The 24,532-nt window shown below is 52.0% G+C and overlaps 4 protein-coding genes across 15 annotated transcripts in view; 3 read left to right on the forward strand and 1 right to left on the reverse strand.

Moving 5' to 3' along the window:
* The window catches only part of DNM2 (dynamin 2), a 113,347-nt gene extending 107,618 nt beyond the window's left edge, over nt 1-5,729 (forward strand). For 4 of the 8 annotated variants that reach the window (XM_034944902.4, XM_063599872.1, XM_034944901.4 and 1 more), the window contains 3 exons: nt 2,884-3,116; nt 3,981-4,232; nt 4,801-5,729. In XM_034944902.4, coding sequence (XP_034800793.1) covers nt 2,884-3,116; nt 3,981-4,232; nt 4,801-4,867 — 552 coding nt within the window. In that variant the 3' untranslated portion in view covers nt 4,868-5,729. Of the gene's footprint in view, nt 1-2,883; nt 3,117-3,980; nt 4,233-4,797 lie in introns of all 8 variants that reach the window. The other 4 variants (XM_034944899.4, XM_034944904.4, XM_034944898.4 and 1 more) reach the window with 1 other exon arrangement.
* A 534-nt stretch (nt 5,730-6,263) lies between these two features.
* TMED1 (transmembrane p24 trafficking protein 1) lies at nt 6,264-10,351 on the reverse strand. Of its 2 annotated transcripts, none has more exons than XM_003830479.5 (4): nt 9,832-10,351; nt 9,077-9,174; nt 8,755-8,938; nt 6,264-7,042 (listed from the first exon to the last, which is right to left on the reverse strand). In XM_003830479.5, exons 1-4 carry the CDS (start codon nt 10,012-10,014, stop codon nt 6,824-6,826), a joined length of 684 nt encoding a protein of 227 aa, XP_003830527.1. In that variant the 5' UTR covers nt 10,015-10,351; the 3' UTR covers nt 6,264-6,823. The 2 variants fall into 2 exon arrangements, with proteins under 2 accessions (XP_003830527.1, XP_034800801.1); XM_034944910.3 differs by lacking the exon at nt 9,832-10,351 and adding an exon at nt 9,286-9,410.
* A 34-nt stretch (nt 10,352-10,385) lies between these two features.
* The window catches only part of C20H19orf38 (chromosome 20 C19orf38 homolog), a 32,977-nt gene continuing 18,830 nt past the window's right edge, over nt 10,386-24,532 (forward strand). Inside the window, exons 1-3 of one of the 4 annotated variants that reach the window (XM_034945289.3) lie at nt 10,386-10,599; nt 22,253-22,351; nt 24,071-24,379. In XM_034945289.3, the coding sequence (XP_034801180.3) occupies nt 22,321-22,351; nt 24,071-24,379 (340 nt within the window). In that variant the 5' untranslated portion in view covers nt 10,386-10,599; nt 22,253-22,320. Of the gene's footprint in view, nt 10,817-22,252; nt 22,352-22,733; nt 24,380-24,532 lie in introns of those variants that run through there. The other 3 variants (XM_055104261.2, XM_034945290.3, XM_034945287.3) reach the window with 3 other exon arrangements.
* LOC106634071 (protein Hikeshi-like) lies at nt 15,592-16,220 on the forward strand. The gene has a single exon (XM_034945291.3). The coding sequence runs from the start codon at nt 15,646-15,648 to the stop codon at nt 16,021-16,023; it is 378 nt and encodes a 125-aa protein (XP_034801182.1). The 5' UTR covers nt 15,592-15,645; the 3' UTR covers nt 16,024-16,220.

The following is a 24,532-nucleotide window of genomic DNA, read 5'->3' on the forward strand; positions in this document are numbered from 1 at the left end:
GTCCACTAACTGGAGTGAACACTGCAGGTGTGCGCCTTCTCTGAATTAACTTAGGCTGGCATCAGAATAACTGCAGGAGGGAGAACGGCCATCTTCCCCATTTCACAGACAGAAAACAAGGCCAGAGAGATCAAGTAACCTGCCCCAAGTTCCTTAGGAAAGTGGGAAGTGGGATTCAAACCCACGTTTACCCTGGTTGCAACCATACCCTTGGGTTGTGTTGGGCAGCCGCTGTGTCCTAATGATCTGGGGCCCAGCCTCTTCCTCATGGGCGTCACCTGCCTGGCCCCGGGTTCCCTGGAGACTCTCAGGGCTCTGGGCTTCTCTTCAGTGAAATGCAGCTGTACTGATAGTATCTCCAGCTCAGGCTGCTAGAGGGCTCAGGGCACTTGTGTATCAGGCCTTTGGCATGGCACTAGCCACTCAGGAAGCTTTATAAACCAGCTTTGGGGCCAGAGCAGTGGCTCATGCCTGTAATCCCAGCACTTTGGGAGGCTGAGGAGGGAGGATCACTTGAGCCCAGGAGTTGAAGACCAGCCTGGGCAACATAGCCATACCCCAGTCTCTACAAAAAATTTAAAAATTAGCTGGGCATGGTGGCAAATGCCTGTAGTCCCAGCTACTCAGAAGACCGAGGTAAGAGCATCACTTGAGCCCAGGAGGTTGAGGCTGCAGTGAGCCATGATCACGCCACTGCTCTCCAGCCTGGGTGATGGAGCAGGAACCTCTTTCAAAAAAAAAGTGTCTTGGGTTTTGTATATGAATGTCAACCACAGAAACCTGCGGATCTAAGTAAAACTCCCACACGGGGTGTGGCTGGGCATGGTGGCTCACATCTGTACTCCCAGCACTTTGGGAGGCTTGGCAGGAGGATCACTCGATCCCAGGAGTTCAAGCCTGGACAACATAGTGAGACCCCATCTCTATTTAAAACACACACACACCTCCCACGTGCCATGCCCTCCCACCCTGTTGCTCCCATTCTCAGTAGTGATCAGTGTTCACAGTTTCATGGTGTCCTGGTGTGTTTCCTTATATACCGATAGGATCGGAGACATATACGGTTCTTCTGCTATGAAATTTAAAATGCATATATCCTTTGACCCTGCAAGTTTACTTTTAGGAACTTCTCTAAGAGAGACAATTGCCCACGTGCAAAGTGAGCTTATACATGCTTATTGTTTTCCATGATGTTTTATAGCAGCCAAAGATGGGAAATAATTATCCATTTTTAAGAGACTCTTATAAAATAAAAATATTTTATTATTTAAGAAAATAATAAATCTGTCGGCCCAGCTACTCGGGAAGCTGAGGCAGGAAGATCACTTGAGCCCAGGAGATCGAGGCTGCAGTGAGCAAAGATCGCTCCACTGCATTCCAGCCTGAGTGATAGGAGTGAGACCCTATCTAAAAAACAAAAAAAGTTGTGATGGCCAGGTGCGGTGGCTCACGCCTGTAATCCCAGCACTTTGGGAGGCTGAGGCGGGCAGATCACGAGGTCAAGAGACTGAGACCATCCTGGCCAACATGCTGAAACCCCCCTCTACTAAAAATACAAAAATTAGCTGGGCGTGGTGGCACGCGTCTGTAGTCCCAGCTACTCTGGAGGCTGAGGCAGGAGAATCAGTTGAACCTGGGAGGTGGAGTTTGCAATGAGCAGAGATCATGCCACTGTACTCCAGCCTGGTGACAGAGGGAGACTCTGTCTCAAAAAAAAAGAAAAAAAAAAGTAACTGAAAAACTTCTGTATCCAGTAGGAGGTTCCAGAAAGGACAATGTATAAAATTCATGAACAGAAACTAGTAGTGTTTGAACAGAAGCCAGGTGGAAGATGTAACAGGATTAGCCGGGCGCAGTGGCTCACTCACGCCTGTAATCCCAGCACTTTGGGAGGCCAAGGCGGGTGGATCACCTGAGGTCAGGAGTTAAAGACCAGCCTGGCCAATATGGTGAAACCCCATCTCTACTAAAAATACAAAAATTAGCCGGGGGTTGGGGGGCACGCCTGTAGTCCCAGCTACTTGGGAGGTTGAGGCACAAGAATTGCTTGGACCCAGGAGACGCAGGTTGCAGTGAGCCAAGATTGCACTGCAGCCTGGGTGACAGAGTGAGACTCTGTCACAAAAAAATAAATAAAGATATAACAGGATTGGCTGGGCGCGGTGGCTCACGCCTGTAATCCCAGCACTTTGGGAGGCTGAGGCGGGCGGATCATAAGGTCAGGAGATCGAGACCATCCTGGCTAACAGGGTGAAACCCCGTCTCTACTAAAAATACAAAAAATAAGCTGGGCGTGGTGGCAGGCGCCTGTAGTCCCAGCTACTTGGGAGACTGAGGCAGGAGAATGGCATAAACCCGGGAGGCAGAGGTTGCAGTGAGCTGAGATCGCACCACCGCACTCCAACCTGGGCGACAGCGAGACTCTGTCTCAAAAAAAAAAAAGCAAAAACAAAAAAGATATAACAGGATTATTCTGCCAAGGTTAAGGAAATAAATAAATAAGCTAAAACAGGAGAAAAGACATCAATGGAAGAGGCAAGATACTAGAAATAAGTTGAATAAGAATCTCATAACCAGCCTGGGCCACATGGTGGAACCCTATCTCTAAAAAAATTACAAAACGTAGCCAAGCATGGTGTCAACGCGCCTGTCGTCCTAGCTACTTGGGAGGCTGAGGCAGGATAATTACTTGAACCCGGGAGGCGGAGGTTGCAGTGAGCTGAAATTGAGCCACTGTACTCCAGCCTGGGTGACAGAGCAAGACTCTTTTTCAAAAAAGTCTGGGGGTGGCCCCGCCCTGTGAGAGATGTTTTTCCAGCAGTCACTGTGGGTTCTGGGTTGGGGTGATACACAAGCCTGACCCTCCCCAACCCCTGCCTGCAGACGAAGGCCTTCATCCACCACGAGCTGCTGGCCTACCTATACTCCTCGGCGGACCAGAGCAGCCTCATGGAGGAGTCGGCCGACCAGGCGCAGCGGCGGGACGACATGCTGCGCATGTACCATGCCCTCAAGGAGGCGCTCAACATCATCGGCGACATCAGCACCAGCACTGTGTCCACACCTGTACCCCCGCCTGTCGATGACACCTGGCTCCAGAGCGCCAGCAGCCACAGGTCCGGAAGCCTGGTTCCCCTACCCTCAAGCATTCGGCCTGCAGGTTCCTGCCCTCCCTGTGTGTCCTGCAGGGTCCTGGCAGGAAACAGGACACAGCCCAAGGGTGGCACCCAGGGCTGGGCACTGTGGGAGCTGCTGCCCTGCTGAGGCCGGAGGAGGGAGAGAAGGGGTATGGGGGCGAGCCAGCCCTACAGCTCTAGGGCAGGACCCCGTGAATAAATACCCCGCCTGCCCTCTGCTGGTGCCTTCCATTGGCACAGCCCAAATGGAAGCTGGGGTAAGAGGCTGGAGGGGCAGCAGCCACAGGAGAGAGATGAGCCTCCTGGAGCACAGAGAAGGGCAGATGGGAGGCTCTGGAGGGGCAAACGCAAGGCGTGGCCAGAGCTGCTGCCGCCCCTGAGTTGTCCATTGAGGCCGTCGGGCAGGGAACCTCAGAGGGGGCTGCCTTGCAGAGCCCTCGGGGCGCCATGTTGTTCCTTAGGGGGAGGATATCGCACCCAGGCCTGCAGGTGGCAGGGACTGAGGCCCAGGAGGGAATCTGGATGTCTGGACAGGGCTTGCAGGTTCCACGGCCCCTAGAGATATTAGGGCTTGATCTGGAGGACTCTGGAAGTGTCTTTGGCTGTGAGGGTGGATCCCAGGCCCAAGGCCTGAGGGGGCCCTGTGAGTGGGAAGTGCCTGGCTGTGTGGGGGCCGAGGGCAAGGGAAGGTGGGACTGGCGCTCAGGTTGGGGTGGGAGGATCCCACTGCGCCTGCGCTGTCCCCATAGCCCGCCCCCGCCTCAGGTTCTGGCAGCCACAGTGGCATGGCAGGGGCTCCTACTCCATCTGTATCTGTAGCTCACACCCTCTCCTTCCTCACAGCCCCACTCCACAGCGCCGACCGGTGTCCAGCATACACCCCCCTGGCCGGCCCCCAGCAGTGAGGGGCCCCACTCCAGGGCCCCCCCTGATTCCTGTGCCCGTGGGGGCAGCAGCCTCCTTCTCGGCGCCCCCAATCCCATCCCGGCCTGGACCCCAGAGCGTGTTTGCCAACAGTGACCTCTTCCCAGCCCCGCCTCAGATCCCATCTCGGCCAGTTCGGATCCCCCCAGGGATTCCCCCAGGAGTGCCCAGGTAAGGCCAACCCCCTGCCCTCCACCCCAACTGCCTGCACCCTGGGGTCTCTCCTCCTGTCTCACTTCCTCCCAGTGAGCTCTCACTACGTGCCCAGCTGCTGGAGTGGAGGAATCGTCCTCATCCCTATTTGGCTTGTGAGGAAACAGGCCCAGAGAGGCCAAGAGGCTTGTTCAGTGTCACAGAGTAGCGGAGCCCTGGTGACTCCGGGGCTCCCAGCTTGCCCTCTGCCCACTGGGGTGTGCCACCAGGCAGCTGGGGAACCCTCACACTGGGCACCTCCTCCCACTGTTTACCTTCTTCTCCTTCCTGCTCCTGCCTGCCTCAACCTACCATGGGCCAGGCTTTATTCTCCCCACTTCTCCGGTGGGGAAGCTGAGGCCCAGGGAGGGCAGGGGGCTCACTGAGGGTCAAACAGCAGGCGAGTTGATGCCTAGGTTTGGCACTCCTGCCCGACACCCTGGGGTGGTGTGTGGGTGGGGGCTGGGTCCTCAACCCAGGCCTGCCTCCTGCTCCGGCCTCACTGCCGTCTCCCCCTCCCCACCTGTCTTTATTCTCTTTGCAGCAGAAGACCCCCTGCTGCGCCCAGCCGGCCCACCATTATCCGCCCAGCCGAGCCATCCCTGCTCGACTAGGCCTCGAGGGGGGCGTGCTCTCGGGGGGGCCTCACGCACCCGCGGCGCAGGAGCTTCAGTGGTCTGGGGCCCTCCGCCGCCCCTATGCCGGGACCAGGCTCCCAGTGGGCAGCCCTGGCCTCTTCCTTAACGCTGGCCCCGGTCCAGGGCCGGCCCCTGTGCCTGGCTGGACACCGCACTGCGCAAAGGGGCCCTGGAGCTCCAGGCAGGGGGCACTGGGGTGTTGCACTATGGGGGATGGAGTCTCAGGGTGGCAGAGGGGGGACCTGAACCCTTGACACCATCCTGAATGAGGGGTCCAGCCTGGGGGGGACTCTACCAAGGTCTTCTTGGGCTGGGAAAGCCCATGTAGGGCAGGCCTTCTAGAAGTGCGGGCACCAAGGGCGCCTACATCCCCAGGCCTTGCTGGGGTGCAGGGGTACATCAACTTCCCATTAGCAGGAGCTCCCCAGCGGCAAGCCTGGCCCAGTGGGCTCGGTAGTGCCCAGCTGGCAGGCCTGAGGTGTACATAGTCCTTCCTGGCCATATTAACCACACAGCCTGAGCCTGGCCCAGCCTCGGCTACCAGAGGTGCCTTTGCTAGGCCCGGAGCCGTTGGCCCGGGCCGGCCTTGCCCTATTCCTCTCCTCCTCCTCCTCCTCCTCCTGGGTCCCCCAGGGTGGCTGGGCTTGGGCTATGTGGGTGGTGGTGGCGGGGGGTCTTGGGGGCCTCTCAGCTCCCGCCCATGCCTCCCTGATGGGTGGGCCCCGGGCGGCCTCTCTCTGAGCAGACCTCACCCACTCCTCGCTCAGTTTGACCACTGTAAGTGCCTGCACTCTGTATTCTATTAATAAACTAAAATAAAGGGAAGACGCTGCTGGTGGCTGCTGTGTGGGCCTCTTGTGTTAGTGTTCAGGCTGGGGACATGGGTGCCACCTCCATCAGGCCTCCCATAAGGATGCCCAAGTCCCTGCACTCATAAGCGCCTCCCATCTCCCTGAGGGCTCTGCTTTCGGGGGTGTCACCTTTCAGAGGAAGCCACTCGATACAGGGGAGAGCTTTTACCTTCCTTAGCATGTGAGGAGTGGGAGCAGATATTCTCTGATCCCCTGCACACCCCCACGTGCACAGGCCTGGCTGCTGCCTGGTGAAGCGGGGACCCCAGCGCTCCACCCCCTTCCTACCCTCAGGCCCTGCTTCTCTCACCTTCTCGTGAGGAAGCCCAAGCCTCGTGGCCCAACTGGGGCTCAGTTAAACTTTGCTTTCTGATTTTTCTCTTGTGCCAGGCGACCACCTCCATCGGCTCCCGCACGACCTTTCTTCTGAGCTTCGTGGGAGGCCCCTCCCACCTGTCTGGCTGCCCCCTCGGGGGCCGGTCTGTCCTGGCTGGTGTCCCTGAGCCCCAATCAGCAGGCTCTTGTGATTTTCTGACCATAATTTATTGACTCCAATGCCCAGGCCACACCACCCTTTGTTCTAGGAGGCTTCTGCCTAGACTTTGGCCGGGCCATCCCTCATGCCTGTGTGGGGCCCCTGCAGGAGAGGGGCCGGGGCAGGTGGTCTTCCAGGCCCCCTTCCTGGCATTCTGTTACCAGACCTCAACCTGGCTTGGAGGGCCCAGGTTTCCTTGTTAGGCCCTGCCCCACACCAGGCAACGCTAACACAGGATGGGAGGCTTAGGCTAAGGCACGTTTACAGTAGAGGGGCCAGGAAATCCGAGGCTCACATTCCAACGCTGCAGTGCCCACCATGTGAGATTTCCAGGACCGTCGGTGCAGCCACTGAGCCGTCCCTTCTACAAGCCAGAGGTGTTCCCTGCCCGCTGAGGATGGAAGGAGACTCATGGGGCCAGACCGCAGGCCCTGGCTGCACACTCCCGTTTTGGCAGGAAACTAAAATTGGGGAGGGACCCCCAAGTCTCATATGCACACACCCTGCTGCCCCTCCTTTGTCCCGTTCTTCCTTCCATGGCAGGGGCTACGTGGGCACCGGGCGCTTGTCCTGGAAGAAGCGCTTGAGCGTGCAGACCTGCAGCACAGCCACCAGCAGCAGCACCGCCACGTTGACAGCTGACCAGAAGTTGACCCGCTCCAAGTTGCCCTCTTGCAGGTTGCGGTCACGTGCCTCGAAGGCCCGCAGTAGCGTGAGCATCTGGATGCTGCGCTCCAGCCGGGTCCGCATGGTCTCAATGGACTCCTACAGGGCAGAGGGAGGGGAAGGGTCAGGCCTCCCTCCACCCATCAGGGAGCAGAGACCAAAAAAACCGGGGGATATGGAGGGAGGCTGTATTAACCCTGGGAGGTACAGCTGCAAACACAGACTTGTTCAGGCTAAGTTCAAATCCTCGCCCTGCCACTCACTGGCTGTGACCATGAGCAACTTAATTAACCTATCTGAGCCTGTTTCCTCTTCTATAAGCTTCCAAATTGCTGTGAAAATTTAATGCCTAAATAAATGTACAAGGATGAGCATGGTGGCTCATGCCTATAATCCTAGCACTTTGGAAGGCTGAGGTGGAAGGATCGCTTGAGCCCAGGAGTTTGAGACCAGCCTGGGCTACATGGCAAAACCCCATCTCTACAAAAAATTAGCCAGGGGTGGTGATGTGCAACTGCAATCCCAGCTACTCAGGAGGCTGAGGCAAGATTACACCTGTAATCCAAACACAGGAGGATCACTTAAACCCAGGAGTTCAAGACCACCCTAGCCAACATGGTGAAACCTCGTCTCTACAGAAAACAAAAAATTAGGCATGGTGGTGCACACCTGTAGTCCCACTGAGGTGGCAGGATTGCTTGAGCCCAGGAGTTTGAGGCTGCAATGGGCTATGATCACACCACTGCACTCCAGCCTGAGTGACACAGCAAGACCTTGCCTCGCCGTAGCTCACAACTGTAATCCCAGAGCTTTGGGAAGCCAAGGCAGACAGATCCCCTGAGGTCAGGAGTTCGAGACCAGCCTGGCCAACATGGTGAAACCCTGTCTCTACTAAAAATACAAAAATTAGTCAGTCAGGCGTGGTGGCGCAGGCATTCAGGAGGCTGAGGCAGGAGAATCGGCTGAACCTGGGAGGCAGAGGTTGCAGTGAGCTGAGATCGTGCCACTGCAATCCAGCCTGGGTGACCAAGAGAGATCTGTTAGAAAATAAATAAATAAGTAGTTAATTAAAATACTAATAAATGTACAGAACATATTTGCTTGTGGTTAAGAGCATAGTTGCTGAAACCAGCATGGGTTCAATACCAACTCTGCTAGTTGGTCTGTGTGGCCGTGAGTTGCTCAGCCATCTTGTATCTCACTTTCTCCACCTGTAAAATGGGGATGACTCGAGCACAGGGTCTGCTTCACAAGGTGGTTTGGAGATTTACGGTATGAGTTATTTATGATATGAGTTCCTTAAACCTTTACACCAGGGTTTATACCTAGAAATGAACTACTTTTTTTTTTTTTTTGAGACGGAGTTTTGCTCTTATTGCCCAGGCTGGAGTGCAATGGTGCGATCTCGGCTCACTGCAACCTCTGCCTCCCAGGTTCAACTTCCACCTCCTGGGTTCAAGTCATTCTCTGGCCTCAGCCTCCTGAGTAGCTGGGATTACAGGCGCCCGCCACCACACCCGGCTAATTTTTGTATTTTTAGTAGAGACGGGGTTTCACCATGTTGGCCAGGCTGGTCTCAAACTCCTGACCTCAGGTGATCCACCCGCCTCAGCCTCCCAAAGTGCTGGGATTACAGGCGTGAGCCACCGTGCCCGGCCTGAAATGAACTACTTATTTTAAGAGCTGCTACTCTTACTATAATTCAGTTGGAGGGCACAACTACGGAGGGGAGGCTGGGTCAGCCCAAGGGGGGCACCCCAGGTGAATCCTAGAGATCTGGAAGGAGTGGCCCCAGCGCAGCCTGGACACACCTTGATGTCCTCCATTTTAACATCCAGCATCTCCTCGGGCTCCACAGCCTCTGCCCATCCTTCGACCTCCTCGTCATCCTGGAGGCTGTCAAAGATCAGTTCAAAGAACACCAGCTTCTCGGAGATGGTGCTGAAGGAGTTGTCAAAGCACAGCTTGTAGTCCCCGGCCTCCGTTGGCTCCACCCTGGGCAGACAGACACACAGACATGACCCAGGGTGGCCAGCCAGCCGACTCAGCGGGGCAGTCAGGGCGGTAACCTGAGGCCGCCTGGGAAGGGCAGGGCTGTAACTGAACCCAGGCAGGCATCAAGACTGAACTCACGTGTGTACCCCATCAGCCTTGCGGGACTCGCTGACCAACAGCACGCCCTGAGGGCTCTCCAGCGTGAAGTCCACGTCCAGTCCAGCACCTCCGATCACCTGGGGGGCAGGTAAGAGCGGGTGGAGGGCTAGCGGTAGGCCAAGGGCGCCTGCCGAAGAGGGCTACGGCTGAACCAACACTCTGATCAATACAGACCACCAAGGGCTTACCTGAACGGCGGCACACCCACACCCGCCCCAACCTGTCCCAGTGGCTGCGCCCCTTGCCTCCACCCTCATTGATATGACAGCTTGGGGTCCATACTTTCAGCTGACCACGCACCTACCAAAAGTACTTAATGGACGTTTACCTGACCACGCCCCTGGTTGGCTCCGCCTCCGAAAGAGGATAGGCCCAGCCTTTTTCCTTAGTCTAACCCCCGAGAAAGGCCTGTGTGGGCAACGTCCCCGTAGTTGACCTATCAGCACTATCGCCACGCCCACTAGCGAGAGTGCTGTCCTCTCAGAGGCTCCCTATACTTATCGATGGCCCCGCCCCCTCTGGATCTCTTACTCTAGCCCCGCCTGCTTCATTACTCCCTCCCCTTCCGCTCCAAAACACCGTCCCTGCCCCATCTGTCCATCTCTTTCTAGCTCCGCCCCCGCGCTCCCAGGCACGGACTCCTCCCCCTTCCTCCCAAGGCGCGCCTCGCCTCGACCGCTTGGCCACGCCCCCTCTCCCTGACTCTGCTGGCCGCCCAGCCCGCGACCCTCTACCTGGTATTCGGTCTCGAGGCTTGCGTTGGCCGGCGCGGACTGGTAGAAACACTGCTTCCTCCCCGCCGGCAACAGGAACGTGAACTCACCGTCCTGGATTGGCGGGGGCCCCGCCCCTCCCACCTCCACTGGTGGCATTAGTAGCCACAAGGCCAGGGCTAGGGCCGCGCCGGCCGCCATCATCCGGGTCACCCTCTGGTCTGCAAAGGGGTCGCGGCTCCTTTAAGCGCTAGCCCTGCCCCGGTGTTACTCGGCGGAGCTCATTGGCAGTCGCTTCTGTATGTTGTCCGTAACCAGAGGTGCCAGGAGTGAAGGACCCCCCCCCCCCCCCCCCGCCAGAGGGCAGGCAGCCCGAATGAATGCCTGATGTGCCCAGAAACACTCAACCGTCTAGGAATATTTTTCTCAAAGGCTTCGGCTCTCGGCCGCTGGTGGAGGAAAATTACAAAAATAAGTGCCATGATGGCGCATCTTTTGTAGGCAGTAGCTAAGACAACTAAAGTTACAGGAGGAAGGGTCCTTTTTAGTCACCTCCACGTGGTTTTCCCAGAGTGCGCCGCGCGTGACAACCTTTGGCGGGACCGACGTGGTGGAGTGGACCCAAAAATAGCGTCTAGGCGTGGCCCTGTACGCGACCCGTAGGGCTCGCCTATAAAAGGGCTGGGGCGGGGCGGAGATACCTGTGGCGTCGTGTTTTGCTTGCTCTGTGAGCGTGGCCCAGGTTCGACGCCTTTTGCGCCTTAGAAGCATCAGCGTATCAGTTTCCTCGTAAGTCGGGAGTGATGGAACGACCACCGTGTAGGGCGGCTGTGAGAATTGAGATGAGGCTTGGTTCATATTGAGCGCTCAGCTTTCCTGGCTTATAGACAGTGGAGGGGCGTGGCCCCACCATGCACCCCAAGGGTCTCAGACTCAAGGGCCAGCAGGTAAATAGAGCCATTACAGTAGCCTCGGGTCAGAAAAACGACAGCCCAGGTAGGAAGAGGTAAGGACAGTGTGGGACTGGGAGCCACGTTGCCTGGTTCAGCTCCTGCCCCACCCATTACTTGAGGCATTCCCTCTGTTGAGCCTCAGTTTCCTCTTCTGCAAAATGGGGATAATAGGCCTACGCTACTGGGCTGTCTTTAGGATACGTGAAATGCTTGTTGAGTGCTTGCTTCCACAGTGCGTGGGACATCACAGGCCCTCAGTAAATAATAATCTGTTATTTGGTTCCCGTCTAAACATAAACTGTGTACAGGGAGATGTTTAGTCTTCAAAGATAAACCCGGAAAAGGTTGGCAGGTGATGACAAAGATCCCTCAAATACAGCTGGCTGTTGTCAGCACTTTCCTGCATTTGGAAAATTTGGGGAAGTAGCTCTTTGTAATATCAGTTTGGTATTCCTTTTCACTCCAACTTTTTCTATCATTTACACTCACTGCTTGGACAATTTGAAGTAACAGCGGAGAACGGGTGACTCCTTTTCTTTTTTTTAAAAAAAACTTTTTTTTCCTTTTTTTTTTTTTTTTTTGAGACAGAGTCTCCCTCTGTTGCCCAGGCTAGAGTGCAGTGGCGCGATCTCGACTCACTGCAACCTCCGTCTCCTGGGGTTCCAGCGATTCTCCTGCCTCAGCCTTCCGAGTAGCTGAGACTACAGGCACGTGCCACCACACCTGGCTAATTTTTTGTATTTTTAGTAGAGAGGGGGTTTCACCATGTTAGCCAGGATGGTCTCGATATCCTGACCTTCTGTTCCGTCCACCTCGGCCTCCCAAAGTGCTGGGATTGTAGGTGTGAGCCACTGCACCCGGCCGGATTTTTTTTAGGACAGGGTCTTGCTCTGTTGCCCAGGCTGGGGTGCAGTGATGCCATCATGGCTCACTGCAATCTCTACCTCCTGGGCTCAAGTGATTCTCCCACCTCAGCCTCCTGAGTAGCTGGGACTACAGGTGTACACCCCCATGCCTAACTAATTTTTTGTAGACATGAGGTTTCCCTGTGTTGCCCAGGCTGGTTTCAAACTCCTGGGCTGAAGCCATCTGCCTGCTCCCTCACCCTCCCAAAGTGTTGGGATTACTAAAATTGATTTTTTAAAATACAGTAAAATTCACATTGCATAAAATTAACAATTTTAAGGCCGGGTGTGGTGGCTTACGCCTGTAATCCCAACACTTTTGGAGGCCAAGGCAGGCGGATCATGAGGTCAGGAGATCGAGACTATCCTGGCTAACACGGTGAAACCCCGTCTCTACCAAAAATACAAAAAATTAGCCAGGCGTGGTGGCGGGCGCCTGTAGTCCCAGCTACTCTAGAGGCTGAGGCAGGAGAATGGTGTGAACCTGGGAAGCGGAGCTTGCAGTGAGCCCAGATGATGCCACTGCACTCCAGCCTGGGCGACAGAGCAGGACTCCGTGTCAAAAAGAAAATAAAAATAACCATTTTAAAATTAACAATTCAGTGGCATTTAGTACATTCCAGTGTTGTGCAGTGACTTCTATGTAGTTCCAAAACATTTTCATCGGCTCAGTAAAGATCCCTGTACCCATTAAGCAGTGATTCTGAAATGGCCTCGTTGTCTTGAGTAACACCCGGGGCTCGTTGTCGCACAGCCACGAAGAACAAGGACCAGGACACACAAAAGAATGAGGTTGAGAACGAACGTTTAATAGGCAACGGAGAGTATAGCTCTCTGCTACAGAGAGGAGTCCCAGAAAAATGGGTTGGTGGTCCATAGCAAAATACAGGGGGGTTTATAGATGAGCTGGTGAGGAGACTTAGCCTGATTTACATAGGGGATGAAAAACTGGTTAGAACAGGTGTGCCATTTGCATAGGGTGTGAATTTCTGGTATCTGCTAATCTTTTATTATGCAGCCGGGGTCTCTACCTGAGCTGTGCCACATCGCCCATTTCTTTTTCTTTTTTTTTTCTTTTTTTTTTTTTTTTGAGACAGAGTCTTGCCCTGTCACCCAGGCTGGAGTGCAGTGGCGTGACCTAGGCTCTCCGCAACCTCCACCTCCCAGGTTCAAGGGATTCTCCCGCCTCAGTAGCTGGGATTACAGGTGCCTGCCACCACGCCCAACTAATTTTTTGTATTTTTAGTAGAGACAGATTTCACCATGTTGTCCAGGCTGATCTTGAACTCCTGACCTCATGATCCGCCCACCTTGGCCTCCCAAAGTGCTGGGATTACTGGTGTGAGCCACCTTGACCAGCCCCATGTTGCCCATTTCTTAGTTCCTGTACACGTGGTAGCAAAAAAGGGGAGATGGAGCCTCCGTGTTGGATATGCCTGGCTCCCAGGTAGCCATTTTCTGTTGGTGCAGCTGCCAGCATTCCCACGTGCAAGCTTCCAGCTTCCTTATCTATGTTTGCAGCTTGAGTTTTCAGGCTGCTATTTATTAGAAAAGAAATGATATCAGGGGCTACTTTCTGTTAGAAAAGAAATTCTGCTGAGGACTCTGCCCTCACTGCCTGCCTAAATACTTTCTATCTCCTGTATCAACTCCTCATTCCACTTTGCACCCCGCCTCTCAACTAGCCATGTGCTTTTTGCCTCTAGGGATTTACCTACTCTGGATATTTCGTATGAATAGAAGCAGACAATGTGTCACCATTTGTATTGAACTTCTTTTACTTAGCATGTTTCTAGGGTTAGACCATGTATCAATATTTAATTCCTTTTTATGGCTGAGTAGTATTCTATTGTATGTACATACCACAATCAATTTTTCTTTTGTTCTTTTTTTTTTTTTTTTTTTGAGACAGTCTCGCTGTGTTACTCAAGCTGGAGTGCAGTGGTGTGATCACAGCTCACCGCACCCTCCACTTCCCGAGCTCATGTGATCCACCTCAGCCTCCCAAGTAGCTGGGACTACAGGTGCACGCCACCACACCTGGCTAATTATTTTTCTGTGGAGACAAGAGGTCTCCCTGTGTTACCCAGACTGGTCTTTAACTCCTGGGCTTAAGTGATTCTCCTGCCTCAGTGCCCAAAGCGCTGAGATTACAGTTGTGAGTCACTGTGCCTGGCCCCACAATTTCTTTAGCCATTCATTATTGATGGACAGTAGAGTTATTTCAACCTTTTAGCTATTGTGAGTACAGCTGCTGTTAACATGTATGTATGTGTATTTTATTACTTGCGTTCAGTTCTTTGGGGTACAGATCTCGTGGTGGAATTGCTGGATCCTATGGTATTTCTATGTTTAACTTTTTGAGGAACAACCAAAGTGTTTTCCACAGTGGCTGTACTGTTTTCCATTCCCACCAACCACGTATGAGGGTTCCAGTTTCTCTACATCCTCACCAACACTTGTTACTTTGCATTTTGTTTTTTGTTTTGTTTTGTTTTTGAGACAGTCTCCTTCACTTTGGCTGGAGTGCAGTAACTGCCATCTCCATCTCCCAAGTTCAAGTAATTCTCCTGCCTCAGCCTCCCAAGTACCTGGGATTACAGGCACATGCCAACACACCCAGCTAATTTTTGTAATTATAATAAAGACAGATTTTTGTTTTTGTTTTTGTTTTGTTTTGTTTTGAGACGGAGTCTTGCTGTATTGCCAGGCTGGAGTACAGTGGTACCATCTTGGCTCACTGCAACCTCTGCCTCCCAGGTTCAAGTGATTCTTCTGCCTCAGCCTCCTGAGTAGGTGGGACTACGGGCGCATGCCACCATGCCCAGCTAATTTTTGTATTTTTAGTAGAGACGTGGTTTCACCATGTTGGCCAGGATGGTCTCAATCTCTTGACCTCGTGATCTGCCTGCCTCAGCCTCCCAAAGTTCTGGGATTACAGGCGTAAGCCACCGCGCCCAGCCTAGAGACAGGTTTTTGCCATGTTGACCAAGCTGGTCTCGAACTCCTGACCTCAAGTGATCTGCCCACCTCGGCCTCCTAAAGTGCTGGGATTACAGGCGTGGGCCACTGTGACCGGCCCTGTTTTGTATTTTTTGTTTGTTTGTTTTTTTATTATAGCCAACCTAGTGTATGTGCATTTCCCAAATGATTAGTAAGGTTGAGCATCTTCTTATCTGCTTCTTGGTGGTGTGTATATCTTCTTTGGAAAGGTATCCATTCATGTCTTTTGCCCATTTAAAAATTGGGTTGTTCACCTTTTTGTTGTAGGAGGTTTTTTAAACACATATTATAGAGAGGAAAAGATAGAAAAGTGAAACAAAAAAACTTCTCTGGCTGGACCCTCATGCTTGTAATCCCAGCACTTTGGAAGGCTGAAGCCAGAGGATCTCTTGAGCCAAGGAGTTTGAGACCAGCCTTGGCAAGGTAGAGAGACTCTCCCGCTCCTACCACCATCTTTACAAAATAATAAAATATTAGCCAGTTGTGGTGGCGTGCACCTATAGTCCTAGCTACTCAGGAGGCAGAGGTGGGAGGCTCGCTTGAGCCCAGGAGTTCAAGGCTGCAGTGAGCCATGATTGGCCCACTACACTCCAGCCTGGGTGACAGACCCTGTCTCATAAACACACACACAAAAATACCCTCTCGCTGCCGGGCACAGTGGCTCACGCCTGTAATCCCAGCACTTTGGGAGGCCGAGGTGGGTAGATCACAAGGTCAGGAGATCGAGACCATGTCCCTTGAGTAAACAAAACCAAAAACTCTCCTCCCTAATTATTCACCAAATATTTACTGAGCCTCTGACAGTGAATAAAACAGACACTGTCAAAGCCAGGTGGAGTGGCTCACGCCTGTAATCCCAGCATTTTGGGTGGCCAAGTTGGGAGGATCTCTTGAGCCCAGGAGTTCCCGACTAGCCTGGGCAGCATAGTGAGATCCCATCTCCACAAAAACATTTTTTAAAAAATTAGCTGGGCATGGGAACAATCCCATTTCCTGAGGGAATGGGAGGATCTGTCTACTTTTCTTATCCTGATTCAAATGGAATGCCAGTGTGGCAACTCCTAGGATTTGTCACGAATGGGAAGCCAAGTGCCATCTTCAAAATTTCAGGTCTTAAATCTGGAGAAGGAAGCCAACATCCTTTTGGAGCCATGAATATTGTCCGAACTCCATCTGTTGCTCAGATTGGAATTTCAGTGGAATTATTGGACAGTATGGCTCAGCAGACTCCCGTAGGTAATGCTGCTGTATCCTCAGTTGACTCATTCACTCAGGCCCAGATGACACCAAGCCCATCTGAAATGTTCATTCCGGCAAATGTGGTTCTGAAATGGTATGAAAACTTTCAGTGACGACTAGCACAGAACCATCTCTTTTGGAAAACATAATTTGAATAAAATACTTTTTTTTTTTTGAGACGGAGTCTCACTCTGTCACCCAGGCTGGAGTGCAGTGGCGCGACCTTGGCTCACTGCAAGCTCCGCCTCCCGGGTTCACGCCATTCTCCTGCCTCAGCCTCCCGAGTAGCTGGGACTACAGGTGCCCGCCACCATGCCTGGCTAATTTTTTGTATTTTTAGTAGAGATGGGTTTTCACCGTGTTAGTCAGGATGGTCTTGTTCTCCTGACCTCGTGATCCGTCGGCCTTGGCCTCCCAAAGTGCTGGGATTACAGGCATGAGCCACTGCGCCTGGCTAAAATAATTTTTAATGGAAAAAAAAAAAAAGTAGCTGGGCATGGTGGCACACGCCTGTAGTCCCAGCAACACAGGAACCTGACTCAGGAGGATCGCTTGAGCCCAGGAGGTTGAGGCTGCAGTGAGCCATGATTGCACTACTGCACTCCAACCTGTGCAACAGAGAGAGACCCTGTCTCAAAAAAAAACCCAGAATTCCAGGTTGTAGATTCCTTCACCATATTGACTCAGGATTTTTCTTAGCCACTTTGCCAGCCGGGGACATCTATGGCCGGCAATGCCCCCCTACCACCCGCAAGGGCATGACACTGGAGGCACCCTGCCCACTCAGCCCACCTGTGTTATAGCTTGTACCTGCATTCGGCAGTTCTCAAGCTCTTGTCCTGCATCCAAGAAGAATGAGGAAATGCTGACAATTGAAGGGTGAGGATGGGAGGAGAATTTTTTTGAGCGACAGAACAGCTCTCAGCAAAGAGGAGATGTGGGGGTGTGGTTTATCTTTCAGTATGGCTGGATCCGGGGCTTTTTATGGACTCAGAATGGGGAATGTGTGCTGATTGGATTGTGAGTGTGCAAAAAAGGTTAAAGCGAAGACACCACTCAAAGGTGGGTCCAACAGTATAGAAAACCAATTAGGAAAGGGTAGGTATATGCAAACTAGGTGAAGAGTGGGGATCAATCTGAGGAAAGCACGCCAAATAGAAGACAGATTCTCTGTCCAGTCCCTGGATTTGACTTGTAGCTTTGCTTTCAGGCTTTAAACTGTCTTTGGCTTGGAGGTGGGGTTTCACCAGGGACCTGCCCCTATCTGCCTAGGCATTTGTCTGCCTCTTGCCGCTATCAATATCAATCAGAAGCCTTCCCTGACCCTGCTGTAGCTGGGTTGAGCCCCCTCGGCCACTGCCTCTGTTACTGCACTTCACCACTGGACTCTCCTTGTCTTCTTGTCTGACTCTTGAACGCTGAGCTCCTTGAGGACAGGAGCCATTTTCATTCATCCTAATGTCTCTGGCACAATTCTGGGAACATGATGATGCTCAGTACTCAGTTGGTGGAAAAAATAAGCCAGGAATCTCTCTTAACTCCATCTCCTGTACACCCAGTATACAGCCACAGAAGTGGCTTGAATGGATGTTTTTTTTCGCTGTCAGGTCAGATGATTGAGAAATATTTATGATGTGCCAAGCATGGTGGGAGACACGGGACACTGCAGGTAACAACACAGACCCCATCCTTATGCTCCCAGAGGAGGAGGAAAGCTGTGTTAAGATATCACGAAGGCTGGGCATGGCGGCTCACGCCTATAATCCCAACACTTCGGGAGGTGGGCGGATCATTTGAGGTCAGGAGTTCAAAACCAGATTGGCCAACATGGTGAAATCCTGTCTCTACTAAAAATCCAAAAATTAGCCAGCCGTAGTGGTGCATGCCTGTAATCCCAGCTACTCAGGAGGCTGAGGCAGGAGAATCACTTAAACCCGGAAGATGGAGGTTGCAGTGCAGCCGAGATTGCGCCACTGCACTCCAGCCTGGGCGACAAAGTGAGACCCTGTCTAAAAAAAAAAAAGGCTGGACACGGTGGCTCACGCCTGTAATCCCAGCACTTTGGGAGGCTGAGGTGGGTGGATTACGAGGTCAGGAGTTCAAGACCAGCCTGACCAACATGGTGAAATCCTGTCTCTACTAAAAATACAAAAATTAGCCAGGCATGGTGGCGCACGTGTAATCCCCGCTACTCAGGAAGCTGAGGCAGGAGAATCGCTTGAACCCAGGAGGTGGAGTTTGCAGTGAGACGAGATCGCACCACTTCACTCCAGCCTGGGTAACAGAGTGAGACTCCGTCTCAAAAAAAAAAAGAAAAAAAATTTAAAAAGCTAGGTGTGGTGGCTCACGCCTGTAATCCCAGCACTTTGGGAGGCCAAGGTGGGAGGATTGCTTGAGCTCAGGAGTTCATGACCAGCCTGAGCAACATAGCAAGACCCTGTCTCTGTTTAAAAAAAAAAAAGAAAGGCCGGGTGCAGTGGCTCACGCCTGTAATCCCAGCACTTTGGGAGGCTGAGGCGGGCAGATCACAAGGTCAGGTGATCAAGACCATCCTGGCTAACACAGTGAAATCCCGTCTCTACTAAAAAATACAAAAAATTAGCCGGGCGTGGTGGTGGTCGCCTGTAGTCCCAGCTACTCGGGAGACTGAGGCAGGAGAATGGCGTGAACCCGGGAGGTGGAGCTTGCAGTGAGCTGAGATTGCACCACTGCACTCCAGCCTGGGCGACAGAGCGAGATTCCATCTCAAAAAAAAAAAAAAATGAAGGAGGCTGGGCGTGGTGGTGGCTTACGCCTGTAATTCCAGCACTTTGGGAGCCCAAGGTGGGAGGATTACTTGAGCCCAGGAGTTTGAGACCAGCTAGGCAATGTAGTGAGACCCTGTCTCTACAAAAAAAAAAAAAAAAAATTTAGCCAGGTGCCATGCATGCCTGTGGTCGCAGCTACTTGGAAGGCTGAGGTGGGAGGATCACTTGAGCCTGAGAGATGGAGACTGCAGTGAGCCATGATTATACCACTGCACTCCAGCAGCCTGGGCAAGAAAGCAAGACCTTGTCTCCAAAAAAAAAAAAAAAGGCATGAGGATGAATTCAATAAATTCAAGAATATTCTGTGTACTACCTTGACCAAATTGTATTAATATTTAGAGAATATTATACCAAACAACCATACCGTGTACTTGAATTTCTAGCGTACGTACAATGTGGATCAAGATACCCTGCACCATTCTAAAAAGTCAGTACATTTCAAAGTATTGAAATTATATGACCACAAAGGAGTTAAAAATCATTAACAGTAAGCTGCCCCCCAAAAAGCCCAAGTACTTGGGCATTAAGCAACACACATATTCTCTGGATCATAGAAAAGAAAGCACAATGGAAATAAGCAAATATTTCTAACTTAATGACGCTCAATATATGAAAATGTGTGGCATGCAGTTAAAACAGTTTTTGGAGGGAAAGGTGTGCCTTTAAATGCTTATATTAGAAGATAAAGGTGGGTCGGGCACGGTGGCTCACGCCTGTAATCCCAGCACTTTGGGAGGCCAAGGCAGGTGGATCATGAGGTCAGGAGATCGAGACCATCCTGGCTAACATGGTGAAACCCCATCTCTACTAAAAATACAAAAAATTAGCCGTGCATGGTGGCGGGCGCCTGTAGTCCCAGCTACTCAAGAGTCTGAAGCAGGAGAATGGCGTGAACCTGGGAGGCAGAGCTTGCAGTGAGCCGAGATCATGCCATTGCACTCCAGCCTGGGCGACAGAGCAAGACTCCGTCAAAAAAAAAAAAAAAAAAAAGGGTTTAAAGTTAATGAGCTGCCTGTAATCCCAGCACTTTGGGAGGCTGAGTCAGGAGGATTGCTTGAGCCCAGGAGTTCAAGATCAGGCTGGGTAACATAATAGGACCCTGTCTCTACAATTTTTTTTTTTTTTTAATTAGCCAGGTGTGGTGGTGGACACCTGTAGTCCCAGCTACTCAGGAGGCTGAGATGGGATAATCTCTTGAGCCCAGCAGGGTGAGGCTGCAGTGAGTCATGATCATGCTGCTTCACTGTAGCCTGAGCAATAGAGCAAGACCCTGTCTCAAAAAAAAAATGTTTTTTTTTTTTTTTTTTTTTTGAGACAGTCTCGCTCTGTTGCCCAGGCTGGAGTGCAGTGGCGTGATCTCAGCTCACTGCAAGCTCTCCTTCCCAGGTTCACGCCATTCTCCAGCCTCAGCCTCCCGAGTAGCTGGGACTACAGTCACCCACTACCACATCTGGCTAATTAAAAAAAAATTTTTTTAATAAAAAGAGTTTATATAAGCATCCATCTTAAGAAGCTATTAATACAAATTTCTGCTGGTGAAGTTTAAATTTAAAAACAAAACATGAGCTAGGAAAAGAAGAGCCAATTGAACATAAGGTAACCAGAAAAAAGAAAAGAATAAAGTCAAGTCAAAAGGCAATAAAATAGAAAATAAAACAACAAATCCAAACTGTGGCACTTTGAAAAGATCAATAACAATGATTAGCTCCTAGGAAGACCGATAAGAGACAAGGAGACTTCACTAATTTATGTGTCAGGAATGAAAGAAGGAACATCACTACAGACCCTACAGACATTAACAGGCTAGTAAGGGGATATAAATAACTTTACACCAATACATTTGACAACTCTGATGAAATGAGCAAATTCCTTGAAGATACAAGCATGCCAATTGCAATAAAGGAATATTACAGGGCACTGTGGGAGAATTTAGCTAGGGGATTGTTCTAAGTCCAGAGGGGCCTGGAAAGTTTTCCCAGAAGTGCTATTTAAACTGAGACCTGAAGGAGAAGCAGGATTTGACCAGGTTGACAGAATTGTGTTCCAGGCCAGGGAAATAGTGTGTGCAAAGGCCCTGAGGTTGGATTGAACTTTCTGTGTCCAAAGAAAAAAGTTTACTCTAATGACGCATTTTAGTGTTTGATGACCACACGCCACATCCTTCTTGGGTCCAAACCCCCAAGCAAACCTGAATGGCTTGAACAGAAATGTTTAAAAAGATAAATGCAAACCCAGTAGTAAGAGAAACTTGGAAGTTTCTGGGCTGTAAACAGGAGGCAGTTTATCCTGTGAACTATATCACAAACTATATACAGAATTGATCTGGAACTGGTATTCCCTTTCATGTGGCTAATCAAACTTCTGAGTCTTTTCCTCCCTGTAACTTTACCTTGTGAGCATGCACTACCCACTAGGCGTTGCATTTCCTACTACAAGTTCTTTGAATCTAATGTCCGCTGCTCTTTTTTTTTTTTTTTTTTTTTTTGAGATGGAGTTTCACTCTTGTTGCCCAGGCTGGAGTGCAATGGCGCGATCTCAACTCACCGCAATCTCCATCTCCCGGGTTCAAGTGATTCTCCTGCCTCAGCCTCCCGAGTAGCTGGGATTACAGGCGTGTGCCACCACGCCCGGCTAATTTTTTGTATATAGTAGAGACGGGGTTTCACCACGTTGGCCTGGTCTCGAACTCCTGACCTCAGGTGATCTGCCCACCTCAGCCTCCCAAAGTGCTGGGATTACAGGCGTGAGCCACCACATCTGGCCTAATGTCTACTACTCTTAGCCCCATTCTGCAGAGCAGCATACTGAAGCCTCAAAGGAGGTAAGCCATGCCTGAGGTCACAGAGGCCAAGCCCTAACCACCATGTCCTCCCACTCCTGCCCATATTTGTTTAAATGTTGGTGCTGGTTAGGCTATGGTTTGTGTCTTGGGCATGGGTTTCCAAACATCCCACTGCTGTCACCCTGTCTCATTCCCAGGAGTTCTCTTAGAAGGAGAGACAAAAGGCTGGGCACGGTGGCTCACGCCTGAAATCCCAGCACTTTGGGAGGCTGGGGCGGGCAGATAATGAGGTCAAGAGATCGAGACCATCCTGGCCAACACAGCAAAACCCCGTCTCTACTAAAAATACAAAAATTAGCTGTGCATGATGGCTCCTGCCTGTAGTCCCAGCTACTCAGGAGGCTGAGGCAGGAGAATCACTCGAACCTGGGAGGTGGAGGCTGCAGTGAGCCGAGATCTCTCCACTGCACTCCAGCCTGGGCAACAGAGCAAGACTCTGTCTCAAAAAATAAAAATAAAAAAAGAGGAAAAAATTGTGAAAACCACCTAACCATCTCATCCATTTTTTTCCCCTCTAATCTGCAGAACCGCGACCGGAGAGGTGCGCGGGTCTGATGTGTGTTTGGGGAAGGGGTGGGGAGGGGAGAGAGTCCCTTTCAGTGCCCAAGCCTGTGTGTGCAACTTCCTGCCAGTGAGGAAACTCTCAGCTCGAGAATCAGCCCTGGTTCTCCTTTCCCCTATCTGGCCTCACAGGAGGAGTTGGCGGGGAGCCTTGGGCCCCTCTGGCCTCAGCCGGATTTCCCAGCCAAACGCAGGGAGAGATGCCCTGGACCATCTTGCTCTTTGCAGCTGGTGAGTCTGAAGCCCCCCTCTCAGATCCCCCACGCCTTTCCCCCCATCCTCTGTCCACCTTGTCGCTCCAGGGGCAGAAACCAGTGCAGGGGCTGCCGTTCTCAGGGCATCGAGGAGGCTGAGCCCTTGGCAGATGGGTTTTCCCCCTGAGCCTTGGAAACTCTCCAGCAGTGTTGCTTTTTTCTTCTTAGGCTCCTCATCACCCCCAAGTTTATGAATATCAGAAATATCACCCCTCTGGAGTCAGCTGTGCCCACACCCCATGACTCAGCCCCACTTCGTCTCTGAAGGCTCCTTGAGTGCTAGGGCAGCAGGAGGGTCTACCTAGGGGGATATCAGTGTGGCAGGGGTGGGTGGGGGTTGGAGGCTGGACGAGGGAGGGTTTGTATAGACCTCACCTGGCCAGACACTCTGCTCAGAAGCCTGTGGGCAATCAGGAGAGAGATGGATCCCCAGGAGACCATCCTGCAGGAAGCCGTGCTCCAAAATCCATATTCTTCACCCCAGCCTGGGAAAGGAGATAAAAGTCCTCTGCCCTTCCTTCTCCTGCCCTCCCTCTCACTCACCCCCTCCCCTTCCTGCCGCCCACCTCACTCACCCGCTCCCTCCTGCCATGATGGCCTCCTTGCTGCTCCTTTTTTAATATTTATTTTTATTTTTAAATAGAGACAGGGTCTCACTGTGTTCTCCAGGCTAGTCTCAAATTCCTGGGCTCAAGCAGTCCTCCCACCTTGGCCTCCCAAAGTGCTGGGATTACAGGCGTGAGCCACTGCATCAGATGTTTGCTCCTCCTTAAACACCCCAATTCCCCTTCCATCCCCTGGACCTTTGCCTATGCTGTTCCCTCTGTTGGAACGCCCTTCCCCAGCTCTCCAAATGGGTCCTTCCTCACCACTCAGGACTCAGCTCGTGGGAGGCCAAGGTGGGAGGATCACTTGAGGTGAGGATCTGGGCAACATAGTGAGATCCCATCTCTACACAAAATAAGCAAAATTAGCTAGCCAGGTTCACCAGCCTGGCCAACATGGTGAAACCCCGTCTCTACTAAAAATATAAAAATTAGCCAGGCATGGTGGCACATAGTCCCAGGTACTCAGGAGGCTGAGGCCACTGTACTCCAGCCTGGGCGACAAAGCAAGATTTTGTCTCTAAATAAATAAATAAAGTAATAATAAATTAAATAAAAAATAAGAGTATAGTTGTGTTGCTATGTAATAACCAATGCTATTATTGAAAACTGATGGCCAGGCATGGTAGCTCACGCCTATAATCCCAGCACTTTGGGAGGCCGAGGTGGGGGGAATCACACGAGGCCAGGAGTTCGAGACCAGTCTGGCCAATATAGTGAAACCCCATCTCTACCAAAAATATAAAAATTGGCCAGGCATAGTGCCACATGCCTGTAATCCTAGCTACTTGGGAGGCTGGAGAATCACTTGAACCCGGGAGGTAGAGGCTGCAGTGAGCTGAGATCACACCACTACATTCCATCCTGGGTGGCAGAGTGAGACTCCGACTCAAAAAAAAAAGAAAAAAGAAAAGTAATTCAACTACAGGGAGCCGTCACCATGTGCCAGGCAGTGTGGGGTAGGGTCACTAGCCTCCTGACTCACAGAAAACACAAGGCTGAGGGAGGGTGGTCTACTTGCCCGAGGCCACATAGCCAGGGCAGCCTCCACTCTCACCACGCACCCACCCACCTTACCCTCTGCATCGCAGGCTCCTTGGCGATCCCAGCACCATCCATCCGGCTGGTGCCCCCGTACCCAAGCAGCCAAGAGGACCCCATCCACATCGCATGCATGGCCCCTGGGAACTTCCTGGGGGCGAATTTCACACTGTATCGAGGGGGGCAGGTGGTCCAGCTCCTGCAGGCCCCCACGGACCAGCACGGGGTGACATTTAACCTGAGCGGCGGCAGCAGCAAGGCTCCAGGGGGACCCTTCCACTGCCAGTATGGAGTGTTAGGTGAGCTCAACCAGTCCCAGCTGTCAGACCTCAGCGAGCCCGTGAACGTCTCCTTCCCAGGTAAGGCCCTTCTATGGGATCTCACTGCCAGGGGCTTCATTTTCTCACATGGACCTCTTGTGTGTACTGTTGACTCAGAGGCCTTCCCAGAAAAAGCCAGGCTTACACCCTGCCAGGACTTACTCGCCTTTCCTTTTTCAATCTTCTCAGCCA

The sequence above is a fragment of the Pan paniscus genome, chromosome 20, assembly GCF_029289425.2.
Source record: "Pan paniscus chromosome 20, NHGRI_mPanPan1-v2.0_pri, whole genome shotgun sequence".
Lineage (NCBI taxonomy): Eukaryota > Metazoa > Chordata > Mammalia > Primates > Hominidae > Pan > Pan paniscus.